Genomic DNA, 27020 nt, shown 5'->3' with positions numbered 1-27020 from the left:
ATACTACTCCCTTGAGGCACTGCTCTCACGGCAACAGCAAACAAAATGTGGGCAGTGATACATCAGACCACGTATGCGCGCGCGTACATATGTGCATATATGGACGTCCTCCAGAGCTTACCAGTGTCACAGTGTTTTTTGTCAGTATCTGGAAGGCCTCGGTCCCTGGTGGGGTTACTTTGCTGCTTGTCTGTAGGTTCACCGGCATGTTCTGCGAATCAGCGTTGAGGACTGCTTTCTGGGTGTTGTTGATTGCGGTCACCATGGCAATGGTGGGTCTCTGACCGATTACAGACGTGGGCACTGTGGCCGCAGCAGCTGCTTTTAAGACGAGAGGTAGTGTCTTTGCAGTGATCATAGAGGCTGTGGTGACTGTCCTCTGAAAAGAATTTGAAATAAAGAGGTGAAGCATCCGTCAGAGTGAAACGTAGAGCAGGAATCACTGGTGCCTGTGGCCATCCAGACTCCATTACTGACAGTGGGTACTGATCTGAAGACAAAAAGCTCACAGTGGTTGGCATTGTTATTTGACACCTCTGAAGTGCCATCAGCAAGGCATCACAGACCAGAGTTTGAGTGGGCTTGTGGAGATATGGTGCAAGTAGGGTAAGGAATGCATGAAGCCACTTACCTGTAATAATGGTTCTGCAGCTTGATCCTCTTCTAGATTTAAGTGGCTCGCACAATTCTGCCTTCTTGCGGTTGAGTAGAAGTGTTTTTGTTGCTAAATGTTTCTTAGTTCATGAGTGGGTGTCGACATGGGAGGATCTCTTGTATGACGCTGACTGTAATCCCACAATGTCCTTGTGCGTGGCCATCATCTTCGAATCATTTTTTCTTTCTATCCACAAACCTCATTCAATGAGGAGGTAGGGGAGTAAAATGTGAATCTAGCAGAATTTAAAATTTCAAAACCTTAATTACAGGTATGCAACTGGTTTCATTTACTGCATTAAATCCCTTCTAGATTCACAAGCTCTACACAGATTATGCTGCTGTATTACATGCCTTGAGGAGGTGGGAAGAAGGAGTGGAAGCAAACCACTTTGTAGCACTGCTTGTCCAGTGCTATCCCTTTTCTTGAATGTAAGTCTACACAGTAATGAGTTGTTAAGGTATGATATGAGGCCAGTGTGGCTACTCTGCATTATCTCTTGCCTAGAAACACTAACCATACAGGCTATTGTTGCTGCTGTCTTTCTACTTGTGTGCCCCTTTGGTGTAGTGACTAATTTCATCAAGCGATAGTAGCTGTACTCAAGGTGTGCGAGGAGTGTCCTGCAAGTTTTCTTTGTGTTTTTCTGAGTGGCCAGTATGTAATATATAAGAGCTCCTCCGACATCTAGTCTGTGTAAGCCCAGTTAGGCAGAACTGGACAGCTTCTGGGAAAAACTGGTAAGCAAATAGTTTCAAGCAGTGCTTCAAACACTTCATAAGCTATAATGGCCCAGGGTCATCTGAACAGTAGCCCATCTAAGGACTAAATGTTGGCATTCAGCCAATCAGCTGTTAGCACCATCTAGCACACTCCCAGCAGAGGCAAGTTATCCTCGGGTTTTTTAAACACAAGTGGGAAGTAAGGAGCATAAGACTATAGAGAACTGCCTCCACAGGAGGAGGGTGAGCTGCATGTGAATCTATGAAAGATACCAATACTGGATAACCATAGTTACAGGTAAGTAACTTTATTTATTTATCCAGTACTGGGGTATCTTCATAGATTCAAATGTCTGAATCAGAATAGCGAGCAGTACCCTAAAGTGCACTGTCGTTAGAGGAAGGTGGGAGAAATGTAACTTTTAACTCCCAAAGCTGTAGACATAACAGTAACATTTTCAATAATTACAAACTATACTGTTTAAGATGCGAGCACTGAAACGTTCGAGCTGAATAAAATAGCAAAATAACTAAGGTTGTGCTAAACCTTCAAAGTTATACATTGATTCACCTTTGTGATAATAATCAGGTACAGTTACATATCTATTTGTCTATATATATCTAGATAGCATCTACATTGAGTAAGATAAAAGAAGAGTTCCTCTATCTCAAACAAAGAGGCTGACCTCAATTGAAGAGATGATGCCGTACTGCTTAGGAAACAGCTGCATCCGCACGCAGTGTAGATTATAGACTGTGCTGTCTTGTAAAAGTGCGGACATTCTTCCATGTCGCAGCACAGCATATCTTGTTCAACATCACTTCAGCAAACAAAGTTGCTGATGTAGAAACTGTTCTGATGAGTGTGCTTTAGTCATTGTTGTCAAAGGCTTGTTAGCCTTTTCGTGACAGAACTGGATAGCAGAAGAGACCCACTTGGCGACTGTGGCCTTAGGCACCGCTGTTCCTGGTTTTCCTTGTCCATAAGCGACCAGTAACTGATCTGTTTTCCTCATCTCCTTGTCTTGTGCAGGTAGAACTTTAAACATCTCTTAATATCTAACATAGGCAAAGCCCATTCTGCTGGATTAGATGGGTTTGGAAAAAAAATTGTAATATCACCGGTTCTTTGAGGTGAAACTGACTCTGGACTTTGGTAATAAAAGCCTGGTTCATTCGCATAGCTACATAGTTCTCGGTAAAAATTAGAATAGGTTCCTCGATTGTAAAAGCTTGTATTTCTCTAACTCTCCTCGCAGATGTAAGAGATAGTAGGTGCACCACCTTCCAGGTGACAAATGTGAGCTTTGCTTTGTGAATTGGCTCAAACGGCTGTCTCATCAACGGTCTTAGGACTAAATTAAGCTTCCAATCCGGAGAAAGCACACACAACAGGTGAAATACGTGAAAGAGACCTTTCATGAACTGCTTTATAAGACTAGATGCACAGAGAGAAGGAACTTGAGGAGACTTCCTATAGCGGTAAATTGCAGCCAGGTGAACCTTAACGGAAGCGAAAGTGAGACCTGACTTAGCCAAAGAGAGGAGATACGGCTAAATTTGCTCTCCAGGTACTTGGAGCGGGTGAAGTTTGTTTTGTTCGCACCAGAAACAGAATTGCTTCCATTTTAAACAATGTCTTGATAGTGCTATCCGCTTGGGATTTGGCAATAACTTCCCTAAACTCCTGCGGGATATCCAGATCGCTCAATACTAAGTATACAGAAGACATGGGTGCAAATGAAGAGAGTGTGGGTCTGGATGATTCACTTGCCCCTTGTCCCTCGATAACAGAGATCGAGATTGCTGCAGCGAATAGGCTCAGACTCCGACAGTAGGAGTAATTCTGGGAACCAGTACTGTCTGGGCCATCTTGGTGCTATTTGGATCAGACGACAGCCTTCGATTTCATCTTGGTTAATACCCTGGGAATTAACGGGATGGGAGGAAAAGCATAAGCATATATCCCGGATGATCGCATTAAAAGGGCATTGCCCCTTGACCCTAGCAGAGGGTATCTGCTGGCTTAATACTGGCATTTGGCGTTCTCCTCTGTTGCGAAGAGGTCCAAAGCTAGTTTTCCCCACCTTTGAAATACCAGGTCTAGCTGGGACTGTTAGAGCTCCCACTCATGACAACTGGTTTGAGCTCTAGTTCACGTGCCTGCCAGATATTGTGCAGACCTCTCACATGCTCTGCCTTTAAAGAGATACCCTGCTGTGTCGTCCAATCCAATAATTTCTGCGCTTCCTGAGATAGCGTAATGGATCTTGTTCCTCCATGCTTGTTGAAGTAGAACATGCTGGTCCTATTGTCCATACAAACCAGCACGGAGGAGCCTGCTATTCTCGTTAAGAAAGCTTGAAGAGATTTGCTGCATGAAACCACCATTGCAGTGCTTTTACCATTCATGCTCTGATTCAAATTAAGTCCTCGGAGGATCCCAAAGCCTGCTGCCACTGCTCTTGCAGTTCCTCTTGAAGAGGCCTCATCTTCAGTCTGGTTAGAGGTACCAGATTTATTGCTGAAGAACAAATCCCCAGGAGCGACTTGTACATTTGCACCGAAACGGACCATTTTATTATATGGTCTTTGCAAGGATTTGCAGACGTATCTGTCTTTCGTGAGATAGGAACGCTTTGCATCGAATGGAGTCCATGGACGCTCCCAGAAAGGATATCACTTGAGTTGGATGCAACAGAGATTTCTCCTTGTTTGTATTGAACCCCAACGTCCAGAACACGTGAAGGCAGATTCTCGTGCAGGCCTTCCGTGCTGTTGCCGCTTTGAGCAGCCCGTCGTCGAGATACGGGAATACTTGAATCCCCTGTGATTGTAGGGCCGCAGCTACTGGCGGTAGGCAGTTGGTGAAGATCTGTGGTGCTGATTTGAGGCCAAACGGAAGTACTTAGAATTGGTAGTGGGTACCAGTCAACGTAAATCTTAAGAATTTCCGATGCTTTGGATGGATTGGGATATGAAAATATGCGTCTTCCATGTCGAGCCAGGTCATGAAATCTATGTTGAAGCGACCCAGGACGCAGGAAAGCGTTACCATTCTGAACTATTGTTTCTTGAGAAACGTGTTGAGATTCCTTAGGTCCAGAATCAGTCTCCATTCTCCTGATTTCTTTTTAATTAGGAAAAACAAGAATAAAAACCTTTTCCCTTTTGTGAGTTTGGCACCTCCTCTATCGCTTCTTTGACAAGAATGGCCAAGACTCCTTTTCGTAGAAAGTGAAGACAAGAGGGAGGTGGACCGTTGGGTGGAGTAGTTAACGAGCACTGAAGGAATTCTAGAGTGTGACCGTTGGTGACAAGGTCCAACACCCAGGAATCTGATATTACTTTGCCCCACTGATGGACATAACTGGAAATGTTCGCACCCACAGCTGGGAGGGGAGGGGGGCAGGTACCCTGACGTGATCATGGTTTTCTGCCTGAATGAAAGCCTTGATGAGGTGTTGTAATGGCTGGATTTTCTGTTTAGATGGGATCAGCCCCCAGGGGCCCCTGTGACCCAGCCAAAACGTACTCACCTTCCGTCCTCAGGACTCCTCTATATCCAGGCACCTGGTACCTACCTGAGGATAGGGAACTCGCAATATACAAGCTCATATTATTAAGAACACCACTAAATCTATAGGGATACTAAGAATACTCACTAATTACTAGGGATATCCATACCCTACACCACACTTATTCACATCAGTTGGTCTCGCGGCCACCCTGACCCAGACCGTTCTACCCTAGGGCAGATCTGACACACAATCTGGCGTGTCTACACACGTGGGTCTGCAGCCCCAGTGCTCTCCTTTTCCAAATCGTTCGCGATCCTGCGAAACCTCCACATTGGTAATCCCCCCCAATGCTCTCACTTACACACGGGCTGCAATCCGGCAGCCCTACACACTGGTAATCCTCCCCAGCGCTCTCATTAACGCCGCATATCAACGACGACCACATTCCTATGAACACCTATACATATATATATATATATATTGGGATATTATCTCAGCTGTCTACTCGGGATGAAACTACAATGATGACTTTGGATGTGGTTCCGGATTATATAATGTACTCTCTGCTCTTGGCATCAAAGGTTCACTCACTCCCTATTTATGTGATCACCACTCACCTGATTGGGATTACTCATCCATTCATGCAGCAACTACCTAGGAGCTATGTTTACCTTTAGTGAACAAGAATAGGGATTACACACCAGTTAGTTATAAACTGGGGGGGGGGTTTATTACAGTAATATAAACATTTATGCAAGTCTAACAAAGGCTATAGGTAGAACACACCGCTTGAAAGAGAAAAGATTACACATAACAGGAACACTCCGCTGAAAGGGAAAAGATTAAGTGTAGCTAATGTGATGAAAACAATATCACCTGATTAGTGTGAAGTCTTGTTCTAGCTGTCATCTGGGTTCCTCTCTCGTCTGTGCCTTGGCTCATCTCATGCTCTCTCTCCTCTCCTGCACTCTTGGGTACACCTCTGCGCTGATCGCTCTGTCTCTGGACTCCTCTTCCCCACACGAACTGTCTCTCCACTTTGCATCTTCACTCTTTTAATAGTTCCTGCCGCTCTGATCACCGTTCATTCTGTCTCTCTTATTCGCTCTATCTCTGCGCCAATGTCCAATTCCATCTGCTCCCATAGGTTAATCCACGAGCTCTCCTCTATCTCTTCTAAAAGGCATTACTTCAGACTCCAGCTATTCACACTTCCTCCTGATAAACAACTGCTTCTGACTGCTTCCTTCAGTTCCAGCTCACTATTCAACTCAGCTCTTCTCCAGATTGAACCCTCTCTCTCTCTCTGCCAACTCCACTCCACTGCTCTCCTCTCTGCTGGACTCTCCTCTGCACGACTCCCTCTGACTGACTCTCTCCTCGACTCCTCTTCGACTCACTGACTCCGCCTCTGCACTTCACAAATATAGAATGCTGTTTCCTCATGGAAAATTCCAGCCATCAGCCCGCCGCCTACCAGGTCTCTGCATCACTTCGCATCAAGGACACACACCCAGCTGGCCAGCCTTTTGTGGTGTCTTCAACACAGAGAATAATACAGCCTACCGATAAGGGCCGGCCCAGACCGGTTCTCTCCAAGTGAAAAACAGCCTTAACTATAAACATTGCCTGTGCCCTGAAAAGCCTCTCTGCTTCCATCAAGATGGAGTCTCTCTAGCTTTAGGCCTGAAAGGGGTGAAATGCTCCTTAGCTCTGTCAGAATACCTACATAAACCATACCAATATGTCTAATATGTCAAAGCCAATAGGCAATAGACAGGTTAAAGTCAAGAATAAAGGCATATTAAGCAGCTATCCTCTTCTAGGTCTGGAAAAAGGGCTTAAAAGGGCCAACACAGGCTAAGAAGGCCTATACTAGATGCGAGCAAGAATAATGATCTATTATCACTGCTAAATAAAGCCAAAAACCCTGCCATTACAGGTGTTCGCTTGCGGCCTCCATGGCGAGAGAAAGCAGCTGTAGATGACTGTCGGTAAGATGGAGGATTATAAGATTGTCGATACTGAGAATGGTATGTCTTAATGTTGAGCCCTTTGGTAAACTACCTTGTAAGTGGCGAATCCTCGCCCTCTAGCACCTCTGAAAGGTACCCTTCTGTATTGTAGTGTGCCCAATGAATTTGCTGTGTCAATATTGTTCTTAATTGCCAATGGCGCCTCATCTATGTGCTTTCCGAAGAAGGATTCACCATTGAAAGTCATATCCAGAACCTTCAGCTGCACCTCCGGTCTAAAGTTGGTTGCTTTGAGCCATCCTGGACGCCAGAGCTCAGCAGTTCCCAAAATTTGTTTAAAGCCAGTGTTGGCCACGTCAAGACCACAGTCAATGGTCTCTGAAGCTGCACTACACCCCAGTAGTATCTTAGGCGCTACTTGCCTTTTATCTTTCAGGGATAAGGTCTATTAACCCTGCCATGTTTCCAACGGGGTTTCTTCAGGGTCCACTGGGAAGGGTCCTTAATCTTTGGAAATCCACACTGCACACATTCTCCGTGGGGTCCCTATCTACTCACCTTGGGTGGCGCTTTGGGGTCCCAGCACTTCTACGTCCTCTCAACAGTGCCTTGACTCGAGTCATGGTTCTTTTACCACTTTCTTAGTATATGGTTTGGTCCTCCCTTGGGGCCAATGTGTAATTTTGTGCTATTTCCTGCGTTTCTTTGCTAAAGTATTGTGTTTATCTCCATGTTGGAGATATTGGTACGTACTAGAGAGTATTATATATTAAATACATATTTTTATAAATAATTGGTGTAGTTCGTTTTCACTTAATCTATACTTTGACCCAAGCAGCTTTACACTCCTTCTGGACTAAGCCTGAAGGCTGCTCTCCACAGCTACCACTTAGAGAGCTTTTTAAGGTTGTCTAAGACCTCTTAAATCGCCATAAGGGTTGTCTAGACTGGTGCAAGGCGCCCACTTACATTAGTGGACATCATATGCCAGGCCAGCTTCTCACAACACCCATGTTTCTATCCTTCTGAGGAACCATATCCATAGTGTGAAGCAGATCTTGTGCTTTGAGGATTTCCGCTGGTACTTTAGGGGAATCTGTTGCTGGTACACAGTCGGTGCAATTATCAAAGTGTACATTTACCACACATTTGTCCATGGTAATACATTATCCTTTGTCTACAAATGTATTCTGAACATGTAAGGTGTGAGAGTCATTTTCAGAAAAAATGGAGGCAGATCCTTTGGAGTTTCTACCCCTTGGTTTCCTCGGACTCGAAAAAAGGATTTTGGTTGCTACGGCTATTGTCACTATGTGGATTTTAAAAACAGGTAGTGTCCAGCTTTGTTTGTGTTTTAAAAATCTGCCTCTGTCCTCTTCTGTCCAGAGGGATTCCTCTTTTGAATGAAGGTCCGTACAACTGTAGGCTCCCCCCATGGCTTTGGCAGTCTCAGTGATTTCGCATGAGAGCCATATCAATTGTGTTTGATTAGCCCTCCAGTTTAGACTTGAGACGTGCAGTTCCACATGTCATTTCAGGACTGTTCATGTTGCCAACTACCTGCTCGATGCATCTAGAGTCGACTTAAAGCAGGAGTTAGCAAAATGTTCCCCTTTTAAACTTTAGGTCCTGATAGTCTTCTGGGAGATGCAACATAAGATCCTCCATGTCCTCCCAGTGTTGGTGTGCATGTCTATTTAGCAGGGTATTTGAGAAAAGTACTTTAATACACAAAGAGAATTATACTACACATAAAACTAGGATAAACAATAAAAAACAGATGTCTCTACAACCCTCTCGGCCATACGCCAAGCACCAAAAATGCATAGTTAAAAATGAGACGCACAATTAGCATTGCATCTTAGAGACCATGTTGCACAGAGTTGCTCTCATTCGCTAGAGCCAGGATACCAATCTTTGGAATGAAAGGATTTTGTTTCAGCATATGATGTTAAGTCAAAGTTTCTTGATCAGACCCATAACTCCCACCCAAAGCAACAGAAGTGCCCTTCCATACTGAGCGAGGACACTGCTCTAGTGACATCATGGATCTGAGCTCAGGTGCCTAATGTCTTGGCACAGTTTACTGGAGTCCCACTAGTCCAGGAGCCACTGGCTTGCTGTACGAGGGTACTACTGGACAGAGTGCCAGTATACCTTGGTACCACCAGATATCACAAAAAGCAAAGTGGGGGTGGGTGGTTTACTGGCCTCTACTGCCCAGCTACTGATGTAGAGGTTCGCACCGCACAGAGGAAGGGTCCGGCCAAAATGATCTCACCTTCACAGGCTAGGATCAAGCTTCCCCTTTTCTGGCTCCCTTGATGAGCTGCCAGCTTACTTTCCTCCTTCCGCAGCTGTCTGCAGTTTCTTTGTTTAAAGCTCCAGTTCAGCAAGCAGTATAGAAACAGCAGGTCCTTTGCAGCAGAGTCCATCAGCCAAAGAGAAAACTTCGCAAAATTCCAGACGCAGTGAGCAAGTGTCTTGTCTTGCCTTGACACTGCAGGTCATGGCAGGCCTCCTTTGGATGGACCAGTTGTGGCCGCTTGTTCAGTCATAGACCAATCTTGAGCAGCTGACCACTAAGGCCAGACTTTTATCACCTCTGATTGGTAGGATGATCCAATTAGAGTGTCTGATGCATTTGAATTCTGATTACACCTCCAATCACAAACCATTCATGGCGTGTTCAATGCCCGACCAAAGGATGCACAGGATAACCTACTACCTTCCCTTGTACCAACTGTGCTATTACCTTGAGTGGAATTTTAATTAACTCCAGATGAGGAGGTACTGACCTGAGAGGAGGATCCTCAGAGTTAGTGCAGCTAAATCCAGATAGGAGCTGAGTGTCTTCACTAGCCCACCAGGCCTCTTCAAGGTCATGGGGTGGGGCACGGAGGGAGCTGGGATGTACAGCAGAACAGCTCACATTACACACAATGGCTCAACTCACCATCCCTCCCCAGTACACCCACGGGCTCTCAAACACATGTCAGGAAGACAAAGGCAACAGGACCCCAGGCAAGGGATAGACTGCAGAGACTTGATCAGGAGGGTGGCGAGTGACTCGCCCCTCCCGACTATAGATTTATTGCTGTCACCACTGTCAGTCTACCACAGCCTTAATAGAGAGGGCAGTTCCCAATCTCTGGAAAATAGGGGTGCATTAGGCATGCCCCCTCGACCTCAGAGCCAAGCTCTAGGGTTTCAATCCATCTAAACAGGACACCCTCAGTGGACATGTATGGTTGTCATGTTCACTGAGGTAGGGATCTAGAAACTATACAGTAGCTTTTCAGTGACTTGCCTGGAGATCAGCATAAGGCAGGGAAGCACTCTCTCCAGAGACATGCAGGAGACTTCCAGTCCCAACACCCACCATGTCACCTCAGTTTGGACCCAACCATACACAAATCAGTCTGGACTCTTTTACAATCTGAGCTGTCAGCCCGAAATTCCAGGCAAGGTCCTCCCAGAACCGGAAACCAAACAACCCAAGGCCGGTTTCGCTCCTCCACACTGCCACCAGCCCCCCCCCCCCTCCCTTTTCTCCACTCCCCCTGTTCTTGTTTTGCAGCATACTCATTAATCATTTATTATTTAATCGACTGCAACATTTGATGTTCATTTGTGATTTTTTACCAACTGCAATTCTTAATGTTTATCTTTGCTTTGCTGGTATGTTGTTATGCTCTAGATCATGATCTGTGATATATTTTTTAATACAATCTTTGAAGTTTATCTTTGTTTTTAACCTACTGCAAGTCTTGCTGCTTATCTTTGCTCTGTCTGTAGGGTGTTGTGCTCCAGAACATTATCGATCATTTTATTTAATGCAATATTTGATGTTTATCTCTGCTCTGTGTGTATCGTGCTATGCCCCCTTATTCCACATTGTATCTTGACTCTCTCTGGTCTGCTAATCTGTCATCATGCCTCATTTAGGATTCCGATGTCCTGATCATGAACGCTAATACCTGCTACGATAGTGTATCAACCCTCTGCTTATTTCCTATCACTACCCTCTGTCCATGCATGTAGGGCCACAAAACTTGATGTCTCTGGTATTGGCTTTTAGGGTTGTCAGACTGTACAGACTAGTCAGACCCCCCAGGATATAGCGGCATGGATTAGAAAATTTAGCGGCACAAATTTGGAAATTTAGCGGCACAAATATGGAAATTTAGCGGCATTTTTGCGGCACTTTATTTTACTCATAATCATTTATTTTCAGCCTCAAATCCTGGAGGGTCTGTACAGTGCATTACACAAGTGGGAGGAGGGGGGTAGGCAGCGCCTAGGACTGGACTACCAGAGTGTCATCCCATGTGAGGGTGCTCTAGCAATGTCGCCTTGTGGTACCCGCCAGTGCGCCACCCACAGCATTGTTCAGACGGCGTGTGCTGTCTACCATAGAATATGTATTCGAACAAAGTGCTTCCTAGGTACTTCTCGGCGTGTCCTTGCATATACAGTGCCATGATCTGTGCTACTGGTCTGCAGACTGTCTTCATATGAGCATCAACATGAACAGTGCTGTTTGTAGGCAGCCTGTCTGTAATTGTGCTGTGCCACGGGCTGTACTATTGGTCTTCTGCCTGTCCTCGTATGTGCAGTGCCATGGAGTAAGTTATTTGCCTTCTGCCTGCCCTATTCTATGCAGTGCCTGGGGCTGTGCTGTTGGTCTGCAGCCTGCCCTCGTATGTGCAGTGCCAGTGGGCTATCGGTTTCCAGCCTGCCCTCGTATGCGCAGTGCCATTTTCTTTACTACTGGTCTGCAGCCTGTTTGTGCAGTGCCATAAACTGTGCTGTTGCCTGCTGCCTGTCCTCTTCCATGCAGTGCCTAAAGCTGTGCTGTTGGTCTGCTGCCTATACTCGTGCATGCGTGCAGTGCCAAGGTCTGTGCACTGTTGTGTTAGCCATGTCCTGTCCGCCTCTTATAGCACATCAAGGTTCCTTGATTTTTTAACTATGTCTGAGCACAGCCACGTTCTCCTTTTGTGCCGTCAAACACTCCTAAGTATTATGCAGGCACTCAGTAATTGGTCCCGACAAAGCACAATCCCAACTTTCACCAGTATGTTAATATTTCAGCCTCCTGCCCTTCAAACGCGTTGTGCTCATAGCCTCTGAACATATACTTTACTAGGGAATTTTGAATTCTAGAAGGTAAAAGCAGAATTACTGAACCCAGCACTTCCACCTCACAAAATCAAAAATAATGCAAGTGGACAAACAAGGGGGAAGTGACGCTCGGTGTACATTCAAACTGTTCATATGCTTAAATCTTCACAACAGTATTTTAACAGCATTTCCTGCCGAAGCTGCATTCCGCCGTGTTTTCATTTCAGTTTTGGGACAAAAAAGAACATTTTTCACGTGGTTTTCATCCTTTTTTAACAAGGATCTGAGCCCTTCCGCTGTTTCTGGTCACCTAAAGCGCCTCTTTTCAATTCTCCAATGTTAGTCGCAAAGCAGCTGCATATTCTGGCCAAATCAGACGAGTGCAGAGAAAGTATCAACAGCCATTCAAGTGGTCAAGTTTACACTCAGTCAGACTGTAAACACACTGCTCGCATGGGGAGGGCACAGTGTTGATACATCAACTACCCTGCTGAGTAGCTAATTAACTCTCATGGTTTAGGGAGGCAAGCCAGGGCCAGGGGAGGAAAGGCCACAAAGAATTTATTGAATCATAAACTCTGTATGACATTTCCGGCGTACAAGCCAAGTCAGCAACTAATTCCCCTTCTTTGTAATTCAAATACGGGCGCTCTCCTGTTTCCTCGCATACGTCGTGACGTATGCGCTTACAGCCAATTAAAAGGCATCATTTTTTATGCCTGCCAGGAGACCTGTTTTTTCGCGGCCGAAATACTAAATATCGCAGCTATCGCGCTTTTCAGCCGATTTCGCGATTATTTCGTGAATCGCGAAATCGCGAAATGCTGGAGGGTCTGACTAGTCCACGAAACAACCACAGGTATTCCTCAACGCTATTTGCAACTGTGCACGCTCCTAGTCCTGCCAGACATTCCGTCCTTCAGTGGCCCCTTCCTACCCTCACCCCATGTCCCGTTACCTCATCCAACATGGGCACAAATAATGCCAGAATGCTGAACACCCTACTATTTCCTAAAGTAAATGGCTTGTTCCTAATAAAACTACCGTCTCAACTTATCCAGGAGTAATCAAACATAAAATCCTCTTTCTTAAGAAAGTAACTTTTTTCACCAACAGCTACTTCTGTCACAAGTAGGGCAATTTCTTGAATTACCTTATCTTCTCTACCAACCGACGCGTCAAATGGAGGTCAGTCCTCACTCCCTTGCTTCACCCCCATTGACTTCTACCCCTATAACAACCACATTTCCCTACTAATCCTCCTTTACAACACTCCCCCCACTTCCTCGCCTTTCCTTGTGTGATCACCCACCTGTTCATGGGCACTATTGCTCCCCAAAACAACCCCTTCTTCAGCGTCAAATCTAACTCTCTCCCTCTTCTTCTTCAGTCCGACTTAACCACTCCCCCAGAGCCCTTGTCATCCACACTAACATCAATTGGCTTTACTCATCCACCAACTTCCCTCAACGACCACCATCATGGGCCCGCTTGTGAACCTTACTACCTCCAGTTCCCGCGATCATTGGGGTACTCCCCCACTTTCCACTGCTTCCCCCAACCTAGAACATCTCAGAAATCTGGCCAGTGCCTCAATGCTCAACACTATAAATTCTGAACTGCCACTGATCCGTGCTGACAGTCTGGAACTATTACGATTACCACCAACCTTGGACACAAATGGTCCATCACTTTATTAATCAACGGACTAGCTACACCCAAAGAAGCTCCTAAAGCAGATCTACCCGTATCCGTACCCACCCAGGAACCATTCAGCATGGCTGTAGATCCACTCCCAACCGCAATCACTCCTCCCGATCCAATAAGATAGTCAGACAGCCATCAAATTAGGGTGTACTCTCCCTCCTTGACACCTATAACCGTGCTCTGGCTGATCTCACCGCACCCGCAGCCAAAATCGAGAGAATCATCACTCCCCCTACCAGGACAGCATGCCCCAGCACTAGGCTTATTAACAAGACTAAACTCATTGTCGTTCTCATCTCTCATTCATTCTTGACCACCTCTAATGCATCCCTGATTTATGCATTACTCAACTGCCGCTCAGGCTCCAAACCAGCAGCCGACATTTCTGCTTTTATTCTCAACCAGGACCTTGACATACTCATGCTCACGGAAACATGGTCAATTGATTCCTCTCATCCCATTCTGGACATTTTAACTCCCCCCTGCTATGACATCATTAGACTTGACCGCTCAGGTCGTTTGGGGGTGGCTTAGCCTGTCTATAAAGATCATCTCTCTCTGTCAAACAATCACACACTACATCTTTGGCATCTTGCGAATACCTCAAGAGCAACATCTCCACCTCTAACAACTCAAAGCGCTCCCGCCAGGGGATATACGCACGTTCATCGAACAGGTTATGAATGTTATATCCTCTAACAACAAGAAACGCAATAACAAGGTTTCCCTTGGAGACTTCAACACTCACTGGAACAATTCAAATGACCCGCTTGTGAACAGTCTGTGAGAAAGCCATCTTTCTTGCATGGTATGCCCCCACTTTTTTTTCTGAACTGCTGATGTGCTTTGACTGAGTGTGCCCTGGGTTCCTGCCAACCAGGAACCCAGGGCCTGTGTTCCTTCCCTAAAACTGTGCTGAAACTAAAAACCCAATTGGCCTCTCTTGCCACCTATCAGCCCCTAGTAAATAGTACCCTAGGTACCCAGGGCATGGTGACCATAGAAGACCCTTGATGGCTGCAGCACTTCTTGTGCCACCCAAAGGGGCCCTGTACCCTGGCACCCACACACTGCCTTTGCAGGCTGAGAGCCTAAGTACAGAACTAAACAAAGAGTGTACATTGGTCACATCCCTGTGTGCCATGCCCACAAAACTCACTGCACTGGCATACTTCAGTCATCCCTCTAGCTTGGTATCCTATGCCAGAGGTGTGGGCACAGGTGCATGAGCCCTGAGCCCCTACAGTACCCAAGGCGATTCCTGGGCACTCCTGGGAACCCAGCAGACATGTTGCTGGACCCCTGGGTGGAGAGCCCCCGCTCTCCTGGGCCTGCAACAATGCACATCCTGGGCGAGGTGCTAAGTCTCCTCCCCCCGGATGGGCAAGTGGAAGATTCAAAGGCATGCCGCCTCTGTGAGCTTCTACAGACCATTTGCTGTACCCAGCAACTGGCCCCCACCAGTTCTAACCCCTACTCTGGCGGAAAGTCTGGCAGGAAAAACTACGTCAGGAAGGGGGAGGGGGGGGGGGGGGCAGCTTGTGCCAACCCCACCCGTCAGGTGGGGGAGACTAGGTGAAGCACGACCCTGGGCTCCGGCCATCTTGTAGATGGGGAGCCCTGCCCAATCCCAGCTAGGCCCCTGTCCCGGTCCCAGAGGAGAGGAGCAGACTAGGGGGTGTACTCACCCCAGGACAGGGACCCATTGGTCCCTGTCCTTGCCCTACCTGTAAAGCCCATAAATTCAGTATTTAGGGGCTCCCTGAGCCTTCCTTCTTCAGATCCCGATACGAAAAGAAAAAAAAAATAGAGATGAAGAAGACCCGCCGTGCAGCTGCTAACAGGTCGTCAACAACTGACTTGTCCCCAGCCCTACCGGCCTGTCGATCCTGGAACCTGCTTCTGCCTAATCCCGGCGACTCCTGCGGACAGCAACCTTGGGACACCCAGAGGACCTGCCTGCCTTGAAGACTGGGACTCCTATCAGCAGAGGCTCTGCTGCAACAACCCACCTGGTGCCAACCAGGAACTCCGGACCAGCCCACTCTGCACCCGCCGAGCCCGGGCAGGGCCCAACCGAACCAAGACCACGAGGGTCCCCCCCCCCCCCGACGACTGGGACCCGAAATCCAGTGCCCAAAGACCCTCCTCGACGAACCAGCCGACGCCTGCAGACTCAGAACCAGGTCCTCCCACCCCCCCAAACCGCGACCAGCCGAGGGTAAGCTTTTCCGATGCCTAAAGACACCCCTGCACCCGGCGCCCTACAGCCCCCCGAGCCTCCCTTTTGGGTACCTACCTGTGCTCCAAGATCCCAACTTACCTCTCGAAGTGCTGGTCGCCCCTGAAGAGTCTCTGGACCCGAGCCTGCAGCCTTTGTTCCTTTTTGACCTTTCCCATTGGATAACATTGACCGCCCAACGGCTCAAAAGCACCCTGCACCCAGCCGCCCGAGTGCTGCTGGCTGTGCCACCTTTGTCCCGTCCTACTTCCCCCCCTTGCCCTGAGTAAGTGACCAGGAGCCCAGCTCCCACAGCCGCGTGGCCTGCTAGCCAGCCGCCACCAACCGAAGGCCCGCCTTCCCTCATTGGATATCATTGGGCCTAACTACCTGTGCACCCGGCCGCCCCTGTGCTGCTGGGGCTGAACCAACGGTATTTACCTGACCCTGGGGGACCCCTGAGTCTATGCCCAGTACCTTGACTTCACCAGCCAAGTACTCACCTGGAAACCGGTAACTCACTTACCTGCCACTCGATAACATTGACCCATTTTAACTCGAAAATTTTTAAAGTGTGAAGTTTTGAAAACTGCAAATATTCATATAAAATCAGCCGAAGTTCGAATTCCGAAGTACTCACCTACGAGCAGGAGAGAAGCCAGTGCTGTACCTTGCAGTCTAGTACTGAACCGCAAAAGTAATTCTTACCGGGTTTACTAGTAATCTGTATTTTCTCCATAGGAACCCATTATCTGCTGTTCTATGAAATTTCGTCTTTTTCGCCTACTTTTGAAAACTTGAAATATTCCTTAAAAATCATATGAAATACTGAAACGCAATTACCTACCTGTTTTAGATTCAGACCCCAGTGCTGGCCCTAGAAGCACAGTACTGGATTACAAAAGTAACGCGATCATACTTTACCTGCAACCTGAATTTCCTCCCACTGAATAACATTGCCAGATTGTTATTGAAAAGTTTCTAAGTGTGAACTTTTAAAACAGCTTTATAATTATGAAAATTCACCGCAGTAACTAAAACGCTTTTGCTAATCTGGTTTCAGCTTAGACCCCAGGCCTGAATCTAGGATCTAGTCCTGGAATTACTAAAGTAATCTGTACTGTAATCAACTGTACTTTTATGGTAACAATCCATTGAGCTCAATGCTAAAGTGTGTCTAGACTGGAGTTGCCTTCAGCAACTCCTGTGTCTGCCGTGTTCACAACCTTTATTGCCTCCTTGCAAAGTAATTACATGAGAGTACTCATATCTAGCATAGTATATTTTTATGCCTGTTGGTTCTAAAAATAAAACCACTATATCTTTGGATATAAAAACCATTGGCCTGGACTTCAGTCTTTGAGTGTGTGAAATCCTTTGCTGACTGAGTGTGTACAACAAATGCTTTGCGCTGCCCTCTGGTACTGCCTTACTGCTCGACAAAGCTACCACTCTTGAGAGTAAGGTCAGTCCTGACTTTAACCTCTGTTATACCTTTGGGGTTGGTGAACTCTATACACACTGTACTTCATTCATTATAGTCTAGTATATATAGAGCCACTTTCTCACACAGTCTCAAATTGTTTCTCTGGGACCTCGAGTTAATCCAAGCTTGCAACAGCCACGACCCATAAGAAAAGTGCCACCCTAGATCTAATCACTGCAAAAGAGAACACAGGTGACAGAGGATGCTTTTGGTCGCTGGGTGATTGTGGAATTATGGTTGGATGGTCGGGTTTTAACCATATGCTCTATTTATGGTCCTAACCTCGACGATCCTTGTATGTTGAAAGACCTTAGTATTGAACTAGCCCAATGACCTTCACCCCTGATTTTATGAGGGGACTTTCATCTTCACTTACCTGGGAGTGTGGACTTAACTAGCGACTACTGCTATACAGGGAAAAAAAAGATACATTTTCAAAGCAACCAGGGGGTTAGTTAAGGACTTTGGGCTCTTAGATGTGTGGTGTATGAAAGGGAATGGAGCTCCAGGGACCACCTATTATTCTGTACCACATCAAAAACACGTCCGTTTAGATTACTTCTTTGCGACGGCTGAGCTCGTAAATTCTGCCAGGATTGACATCCAGCCAAAAATAATTTCAGATCACAACCGGATTTTATTAGATCTAGAAACTGGGTTTAGACCCTCCTTTAGATCCTAGTCGTTCTAACGAAAACAACTAGTGGACCCTGATTTGTGCGAACAGATGTCTAAGTGGATATCAGACTGCTTTAAGATCAATCGTGGTTCTCCGTCAGTTCAAACGGTATGGGACGCTTTTAAAGCAGGAGTCCGTGGAGAAACCTTAATTTACTCAGTTAACAAACAATCTAAATTACGGTCTGCATTATCTGAGGAGATGAATAAACTTCGATTTTTAGACAACAAATTTATGACTGAGCTTAGTAACGGCCAAGACACTGAACACATTTCTAAAGAACTTGCAATGCACCCTTCCATGTCATCTGAGAAGCAACTCCAATTTGGCAAGCTTCCGTAAACAGCTCAAGACCTTCTTGTTTAACTAATTCGGATCCCTCCTGGACCGCCTCTCTGGAAGACACTGTTCTAGTTTTAAGCGCCTGGACGCCTCAGGGCAACTGCTGCGCTCTATAAAACTGCTTTTCATTTCATTTCATTTCATGTCCAAAATGAAAATATACCAAAATTTTGCTTCAAAATTAGCTGCTTGAATCCTAATATATAGATCTGAGCTCTATGAAGCTGGTGAAAACTCTGGCCGAGTTTTAGCCAAAAACCTTCACCAAAAAGACGTGTCCAGAGGATTAATAACATCTAGGATGAGCAGGGCCGACTTTGCTTCGATCCAGTTGGAGTACTGGATGCTTTTCGCAGCTTCCACAGTAATTTGTATACTGACAAGGCTACTCCGGGGATAAAGTTATTGAGTTTTGCAGTGATTTTGAAATCACCATACTTACACCTGGTGACATGTTAGAACTAGAAGCAGATATCACCTGGGACGAGGTAGAAGCTGCTTTAACTTCACTTTCAACAGGAAAGGCGGTGGGACCAGATGGGATCCCGTTCCACAAGTTACATACCTCCGGTAACGATATATCTGTAAGAAACAGTAGTTAGTATTAGATTCCTTACCTTAGAATATCCTCAGGCGTCAGACTGGATCCGGAAACTTTTGCGTAGCAGTACCCTTGCGCGTCGGTAGGCGTTGTCTGCGGCTCCGCGTTGGTCGTCGACGCCGGGATGATGTCGCCGGAGTACTTAGACGCCGCCCTCGCGCGCTGACGTCAGTTCTTATACATAGCTTTTCCGTCCCAGAAAAGCAAAGCCATGATAAAAACCAACACTGGTGCTGTGAAACTAGGGCCCTGAAAGGGGATTACCTTAACCCTAGATATCGGTTCACAGAACGGGGAGGATGGAAGGGGCGGTAAGGAATCTAATACTAACTACTGTTTCTTACAAATATATCGTTACCGCAGGTAAGTAACTTGTGCAACTGAAAGAAACAGGTTAGTATTAGATTCCTTACCTTAAAATTAATACCCCAGCAATACCAACCTAGGTGGTGGGTCTGTGAACCAATGATCACACCAGAAAGTCCTGGAGAACGGAACGGCCAAAGAAGCCATCTCTCCGGACTTGGCTGTCCAGGCAGTAGTGTCTTGCAAACGTGTGCAGCGAGGCCCACGTAGCTGCCTGACAGATGTCCTGCAAGGGGACTCCCCGACCCAGGGCAGGATTAGCCGCCGTGGTCAGAGTGGAATGGGCACTCAGCCCAAAAGGAGGCTCCTTTTTAGCCAAGGAGTAGCATACATTGATGCACAACACGATCCACCGAGAGATGGTCCGCTTGTGCACCGCCCGACCTTTCTTAGCGCCCACGTAACCAACAAAGTGTTGGGTCATCCACCCGGAACTGGTGTGTGCGATCCAAATAGAATCAGAGCGCATGTTTTCGGTCCAGACGGTGGAGCCTCTCTTCCTCTTTCGAGGGATGCGGAGGCGGAAAGAAGGTGGGGTTGATGCATTGACGCTGCATTTCCCGACGTCGAGCTGCATGATCGTGAAGCATCTTCTTTGATTGAAACGATCTGCAAGCGTCAAAATGTTCTTCTTTGTTCTTAGGTGACAAGCACAAGTTGCACACTTTGAATGAGTTAGTGCGCGGATACTTCGCGTGGCACTGGTGACAGAATTTAAACTGGTCTCTCAAGAGACCGAACATACAGGCTGGATGCTCATCAGTTACAGCACACTTCCTATAGAAGTTAGGACAAAATTTAAGGTGTGCTCAATTTAAAATGGTGTTGCGTGACCACAGGGACCCACGTTGACCAAATGCCATTCTCCAATTACGTTGAATCCACCACCCTGACAAACCTCCCTCCAGCACTGATCTTGGATACTTCTCTCAACAGCTTTCTGGTTTTCCTTGAGGTCTCTTCGGCCGTCGTGGATGAAATACTTGGGAGTTCTCTAGATGCACCTCCCATACCAAAATATTGGGAAAAAAGAATCTAAGATGGTGGTCACACACATAGGCGTGTGGAATTACAATCAATTAAATTGAATATGCTACTTACCAGTATGCATCTGGTCTTGGCATGTATTCATATCTGTGCATAGATCGCCGCCTAGTGTTGGGTCCGGATGATTGCACATTGTTGTCCTGGAAGAGTCTTCGAAGTATCACGAGATAGGTGGCTCCTCCCTTGGACTATAGTGCGCATGGGCATCCTCTCCATGCTCAGATTGTTTTTCGCCATTGTGGCAGAGATGGAGTATAGTACAGTAAGGGATGTCCATGCAACGAGTGAATGCTACAGCTGCGACAGGCACCGGGGAGGCAGGTGGGCGATATGAATGTCAGCAGCCCTACATGCCAAGAACCGATGCATACTGGTAAATAGCATATTCCGTTCGAGGCATGTGGGCTGCTGAATTCATATCTGTGCATAGAATGTATAGCAGTATCTCCCCTAGCGGTGGCTGCCTGTGCCAGCTGCAGCAGTCTGAAAGAGAGTTTTGAGAACAGCCTGTCCTACAGCAGCTTGCTGTTTGGAATGTACATCTACACAGTAGTGAATGGTAAATGTATGTATGGTTGTCCATGTGGCTGCTCTACAAATTTCGTGTAAAGGAATATTTCCCAGGAAAGCCATGGATGCCTCTAGTTTGCGTGTAGAATGCGCCCTAGGGGAAACTGTTAAGGTGCGTTTTGCCTTTAAGTAAAATATCTGAATGCACTTAACGATCCATCTGGCTATACCCGATTTAGAAATAGGGTTGCCTTTGTGTTGTGGTGAGAAAGCAACAAACAACTGTTTTGTTTTCCGAAATGCTTTAGTTCTATCTATGTAATATAGTAGAGCTCTTTTGACGTCTAGAGTATGCAAGGCCCTTTCAGCAACCGTCTGTGGGTTTTGAAAGAACACCGGCAGATCTATTGTTTGATTTATATGGAACTGGGATACCACTTTTGGCATGAATTTAGGGTTTGTTCAGAGAACTACTCTATTTGCATGCACTTGAATGAATGGCTCCTGAATAGTTAGGGCTTGCAGCTCACTGACTCTTCTAAGTGAAGTAATGGCAATAAGGAAAGCCACTTTCCACGTAAGAAATTGTAGTTCGCATGAGTGTAGTGGTTCAAAAGGTGGTCCCATAAGTCTGGTTAAAATGATGTTCAAATTCCAGATTGGTGAAGGCGGTTGCCTTGGGAGAATTACTCGTTTAAGTCCCTCCATGAATGCTTCAATTGCGGGCACTCTAAATAGTGAAAGGTGTTGCCTGTTTTGGAGATATGCTGCTAGCGCAGCTAGATGTATCCTGATGGATGAGTAGGCTAAGTTGCAACGTTGTAGGTGCAAGAGATAGCAAATGATGTTTTGTGTGGAAGCGTCTAATGGGTTTATGTTGTTGTTTCTGCAGTAAATGACGAATCATTTCCACTTTGCTGCATAACATGCCCTGGTAGTGGGTCTTCTTGCCTCTTTGATAATATTCATGCAGTCTGGAGGCAAGTTCAGGTATCCAAACTCTAGTATCTCAGGAGCCAGATCGCCAGGTTCAGCCGTTGCGGGTCTAGGTGTTGGATTTCGCCACGGTTCTGAGTTAGAAGACTGGGTGTTAGTCGCAGTCTTTGATGAGGCACCACTGACAGTTCTAGGAACGTCGTGTACCATGGTTGTCTCGCCCATGTGGGAGCATCTATGATAAGCGTCAGTAAATGTTGGCGCATCTTGCGTGCCACTAGCGGTATTAGTGGAGCTGGGGGAAAAGCGTACGCAAATTTGCCTGACCAGTTCATCCATATCGCATTGCCCTGCGACTGCGGATGTGGGAACCTGGCGGCAAAGTGTTGGCATTTTGCGTTTTCGCTTGTGGCAAACAGATCTATCTCCGGTTGTCCCCATTTCCGGAAGAATGGTTGGAGCACATTGGGGTGAATCTCCCATTCGTGCATCTGTTGACTGTGCCTGCTGAGCAGGTCGGCCATCTGATTGTCTTTGCCTGGGAGGTGTTCTGGCATGAGAAACATGTTCCTTTGAATGGTCCATTTCCACATGCTTTAGCTAGATGCGACAGCTGTGGGGAGTGTGTCCCTCCTTGTTTCTGGATATAATACATCGCTGTCATGTTGTCCGTCCGAATCAACACAGTCTTGTTGCAAGTGTTTTTTTAATGCTTTTAGTGCTAGGAAGATTGCCATCAACTCCAGGAGGTTGATGTGCATTTTTTTCTGTTGCATAGTCCATAGTCCCTGAACTATGTAATGCAGGACATGGGCTCCCCAGCCTTGCAGGGATGAGTCCGCTGTCATCACTATTTGTGGGACAGGCTCTTGGAACAGTCGTCCTTTGCAAAGGTTTTGTGGATTCCACCAATGCAGAGAGTTGTATGCTCGACTGGTCACCAACACTAGGTCTTTTAATTGCCCTTGAGCCAGTTTCCACTGCCTTGCTAGGCACTCTTGGAGCGGACGCATGTGTAACCTGGCATGAGGCACTATGAATATGCACGAGGTCATCATGCCTATGAGTTGCATAAACACTCGAGCTGGCAATGAGTGTTGGGGTGTGAACCTTTGGATTAACGTTTGCATTCCGTTTATTCGTGCTGCGTTCGGATATGCCTTTGCTGCTAGTGTATCTATTGCTGCTCCCAGGTACTGTGGGAGGGTTGCAGGTGGGACTTTGGGTAGTTTAGCGAAAAGCCCAGACTGTGCAGGAGATGAATGGTCTTTGACATGTGGCTGGCACATTGCTGGGCTGATGGCGCGTGTATTAGCCAATCGTCCATATAGGGGTACACATGAATGTGTTGTCTCCTGAGATGTGCCGCCACTGTTGCCAGGCATTTGGTGAATACCCGTGGAGCTGTTACACCGAATGGTAGGACTTTGAACTGGTAGTGCGGTCTTTGAATTGTAAACCTTAGATACTTTCTGTGAGCAGGGTGTATTGGTATATGAAAGTATGCGTCCTTGAGGTCTAGAGTTGCTAGGAAGTCTCTCTGTTGAAGAAGCGGTAGGACTTGTTGGAGAGTGAGCATATGAAAATGCTCTGACAAAATGTACATGTTGAGGGGCCTGAGGTCTAATATTGGTCTGAGCGAACCGTCCTTTTTCGGAATGAGGAAGTATAGTGAGTATACTCCGGTTTCCTGATGTTGTAGTGGGACGGGTTCTATGGCCCCCTTTTGTAGCATACTGATGACCTCTTGCTGCAGTAATGTTATATGTTCCTGCGACATTGGACGGTGTACGGGTGGTATGTTGGGTGGTGTTGACGTGAGTTCTAGACAATAGCCATGTTGGATAATTTGTCTTACCCACCTGTCTATAGTGATGTTTAACCTGACTGGCAGGAATTGTTGTAGTCTTCCCCACACTGGTGTTATATGGTCTGGGGGTAGTGCCAAGAAGTCACTGTTTGGTGTTAGTGGAGGATCTATTGGCATTGCCTCCATGACCCCTGCCCTTTGTGTTATTTCCTCTGTATCCATTGACTTTGCTGTTTCGTTGTCCTTTTTCATTTTGTCCAGAATTGAGTCAACTGCTGGACCAAACAAAAAATCTGGATTTATAGGCTGGTGAAGAATTGTGGCCTGTACTTCGTTTTTGAATCCAGATATGCGAAGCCATGCGTGCCTTCTAAGCAGCACGCTTGCGTTAATAGATCTGGCAGCTGTATCTGCCGCGTCTAGAGCACACTTAATGGAGGCATTGGTGATGAGCTTTCCCTCCTGTATAAGTTCATCTGCCTGCTCTTTGTAAGGCTCTGGTAAATGTTGGAGAAGTCCTTCTAAAGTGTCATAGTGTGCACTGTCATACCTGGCCAGCAAGGCCTGTGTATTGGCTATTCTCCATGAGTTTGCTGCTTGAGCTGCTACTCTTTGCATGATGCTTCTAAAATCTTTGACTCCTTGTCAGGAGGAGCCTCACCAGTTATTTGTGAATTTGCACGCTTTCGCGCGTTGGATACCACGTGTCTCAGATGGCTCTTTTTGTATGTTCTTAGCCGGGCGGTATGGCGGGGCTGTAGAACCAGTATATTGGTCTTAGCTAAGGCCTGTTGGCGATGCCTCACCTGAGTCTCCGATATTGGTGTAGTGTCTATATGGGGCGGTGTACTCACGGTTCGACCCTCGTCACCATCGGAGTCGTCTTCGACAGCTACGATATCTTGGTCGTATTCTTCGACCTCGACGATTTCTTCATCGATGTAATAGTCTGAGTCGTGCTCGGAGAATTGATCTTCCTCTTGATCCGAGTCTTCGGCTTCAACCAGTTCTTCGTCGAAGATATTCTCGGGCTCCGGTGCAGACCTCTGCATTTCTTGCCTTTGCGCCCGTCGATTCCGGATAGTCTTTTTGGATCGGAACTGGGCACAAGCTAGGCAGCTGTCTTCATTGTGATCTGGAGACAAGCATTTGTTACACACTGGATGTTTATCGGTGTGCGGGAACTTAGAGTTGCACTGCGGGCAGTACTTGAATGGACTTCGTTCCATCGACCGTCGGTCTACGTGGCGTCGAGAAAGCCTAGCGGCCCGATTCGACAACCAGAGTGCAAAGTAAAGTTAAAGAATGTTATCGGTACCGATCGCAAACAATACAGACGAAACCGAAGGCCTTTTGAAAAGTTTTCCGAACTTGGAGTGCTTGAAAGTGCATCTGAACCCAATGGCGGAAAAAAACAATCTGAGCATGGAGAGGATGCCCATGCGCACTGTAGTCCAAGGGAGGAGCCACCTATCTCGTGATACTTCGAAGACTCTTCCAGGACAACAATGTGCAATCATCCGGACCCAACACTAGGCGGCGATCTATGCAACAGATATGAATTCAGCAGCCCACATGCCTCGAACACAAGAGTTCTTACTTGGTCAACACTCACTTACAAACTAAGAAACATTTAGCAACTAAAACACTTCTAGAGCCAACCACTCATAGGCAAACTTGTGTAAAGCAGATGAATCTAGAAGACATTTCATGCTACAAAACCAATATTCAGCACTGCCCGCCATTGCAAGGAACACAGGGTGATTGATGCCAGGAGTAGATAATGCACTGTACCACTGGGGCCACCCTGCCCTGCAGGTGCCCCACCCTATGAACCAGGCAGACAGGCCAGTAGTAACATGGGTACAAAGGTGTTTATAGGTGATGCTGAAGTAAAACAAAAAACATAGGTAAGTTTGCATCTCAAACTACTCGTGGGTTTATTTTTATGATCCTTAGTAATACATCACAGGACAACAGAAGTGCTAGATTGTTCATAATGCAGTAAGAAGCAATGTGTTGGTGTTGGAGTCGAGGCATCTGAGATAAGGGCTTCCAGGTATAATCCAGAGAAAACTCTGCAGAACAGAATACTGTGGCATGACTGAGTCCACTGAGAAGATCATACAAGTGGCCCATCAATCAACGGGGCTATCCAAAGATCTCAAGAAACAGGTAAAATTTCAAGGAATTACAACTGGCAAACCAGTGTTTAGAAGGAGCTTATTCATTTATTGGCCAACCTCAGCACCATCTACCTTATGCTGTGCAAAGCCGACGCCAAGGCAGCCGGCCCTGGCACAGATGTACGACCACCCTCAGGAGCTAGTCCCTCACACTGTGCATAGCTGGCACCAAGGCTGCCAGCCCTGGCACAGATGTACGACCACCCTCAGGAGCTAGTCCCTCACACTGTGCATAGCTGACGCCAAGGCAGCCGGCCCTGGCACAGATGTACGACCACCCTCAGGAGCTAGTCCCTCACACTGTGCATAGCCGACGCCAAGGCAGCCGGCCCTGGCACAGATGTACGACCACCCTCAGGAGCTAGTCCCTCACACTGTGCATAGCCGACGCCAAGGCAGCCGGCCCTGGCACAGATGTACGACCACCCTCAGGAGCTAGTCCCTCACACTGTGCATAGCCGACGCCAAGGCAGCCGGCCCTGGCACAGATGTACGACCACCCTCAGGAGCTAGTCCCTCACACTGTGCATAGCCGACGCCAAGGCAGCCGGCCCTGGCACAGATGTACGACCACCCTCAGGAGCTAGTCCCTCACACTGTGCATAGCCGACGCCAAGGCAGCTAGTCGTGTCAAACATATCTTTCTTTTTGTAAGCAATTTAAAACTTTTCTCTAATTCCAATTCATTCTGATTGATAAGTCAGTGAGCTGGTCAAGTCTGCCAGCGCGAGGATAGGCACTGGGGCGGCTGCGCCCTTAACATGTTTATATCAGCACCTTCATCAACATATCTCATGACCCTGTGCAGGGCAGCACCCCATCTTACCTGTGACGTGCTTAGACTTGGAAGGGGTGCACCCGGCTGAGGAGGCGCTTGCTTTTGTTGCTGCGGCTGCAGTGCCAGGGGCTTGGGGTCCAGCTGGAGCAGTGGCTGGATGAGGCTCTTGCAGTCAGGCTGCTCTTGCTTGATCATGAGATTCTTCCGCAACTGCTCCACCACCATCTTCTACGGACGAACAAGAATACAAATGTGCTTTACTCATACAGGCAGGGAAGCAACAATGCAGTGTAAACTCTTGCACAGCACAGAACACTTGTAGATCCATAGGACGGCAGCAGCAGACGAGA

At 47.0% G+C, this 27020-nt stretch overlaps 1 protein-coding gene across 5 annotated transcripts in view; it reads right to left on the bottom strand.

Annotated features, from left to right (window-relative positions):
* Nucleotides 1-27020, bottom strand: part of PHF21A (PHD finger protein 21A) — a 679011-nt gene that overhangs the window by 401176 nt on the left and 250815 nt on the right. For all 5 annotated transcript variants that reach the window (XM_086959648.1, XM_086959652.1, XM_086959650.1 and 2 more), the window contains exons 6-7: nucleotides 26719-26898; nucleotides 122-379 (exon numbers count right to left, since the gene is read on the bottom strand). In XM_086959648.1, coding sequence (XP_086815774.1) covers nucleotides 122-379; nucleotides 26719-26898 — 438 coding nt within the window. The remainder of the gene's footprint in view (nucleotides 1-121; nucleotides 380-26718; nucleotides 26899-27020) is intronic.

This window comes from Lissotriton vulgaris, chromosome 2_2 (assembly GCF_964263255.1).
Source record: "Lissotriton vulgaris chromosome 2_2, aLisVul1.2, whole genome shotgun sequence".
NCBI classification, from domain to species: domain Eukaryota; kingdom Metazoa; phylum Chordata; class Amphibia; order Caudata; family Salamandridae; genus Lissotriton; species Lissotriton vulgaris.
This window is presented reverse-complemented; position numbering and strand designations above follow the sequence as displayed.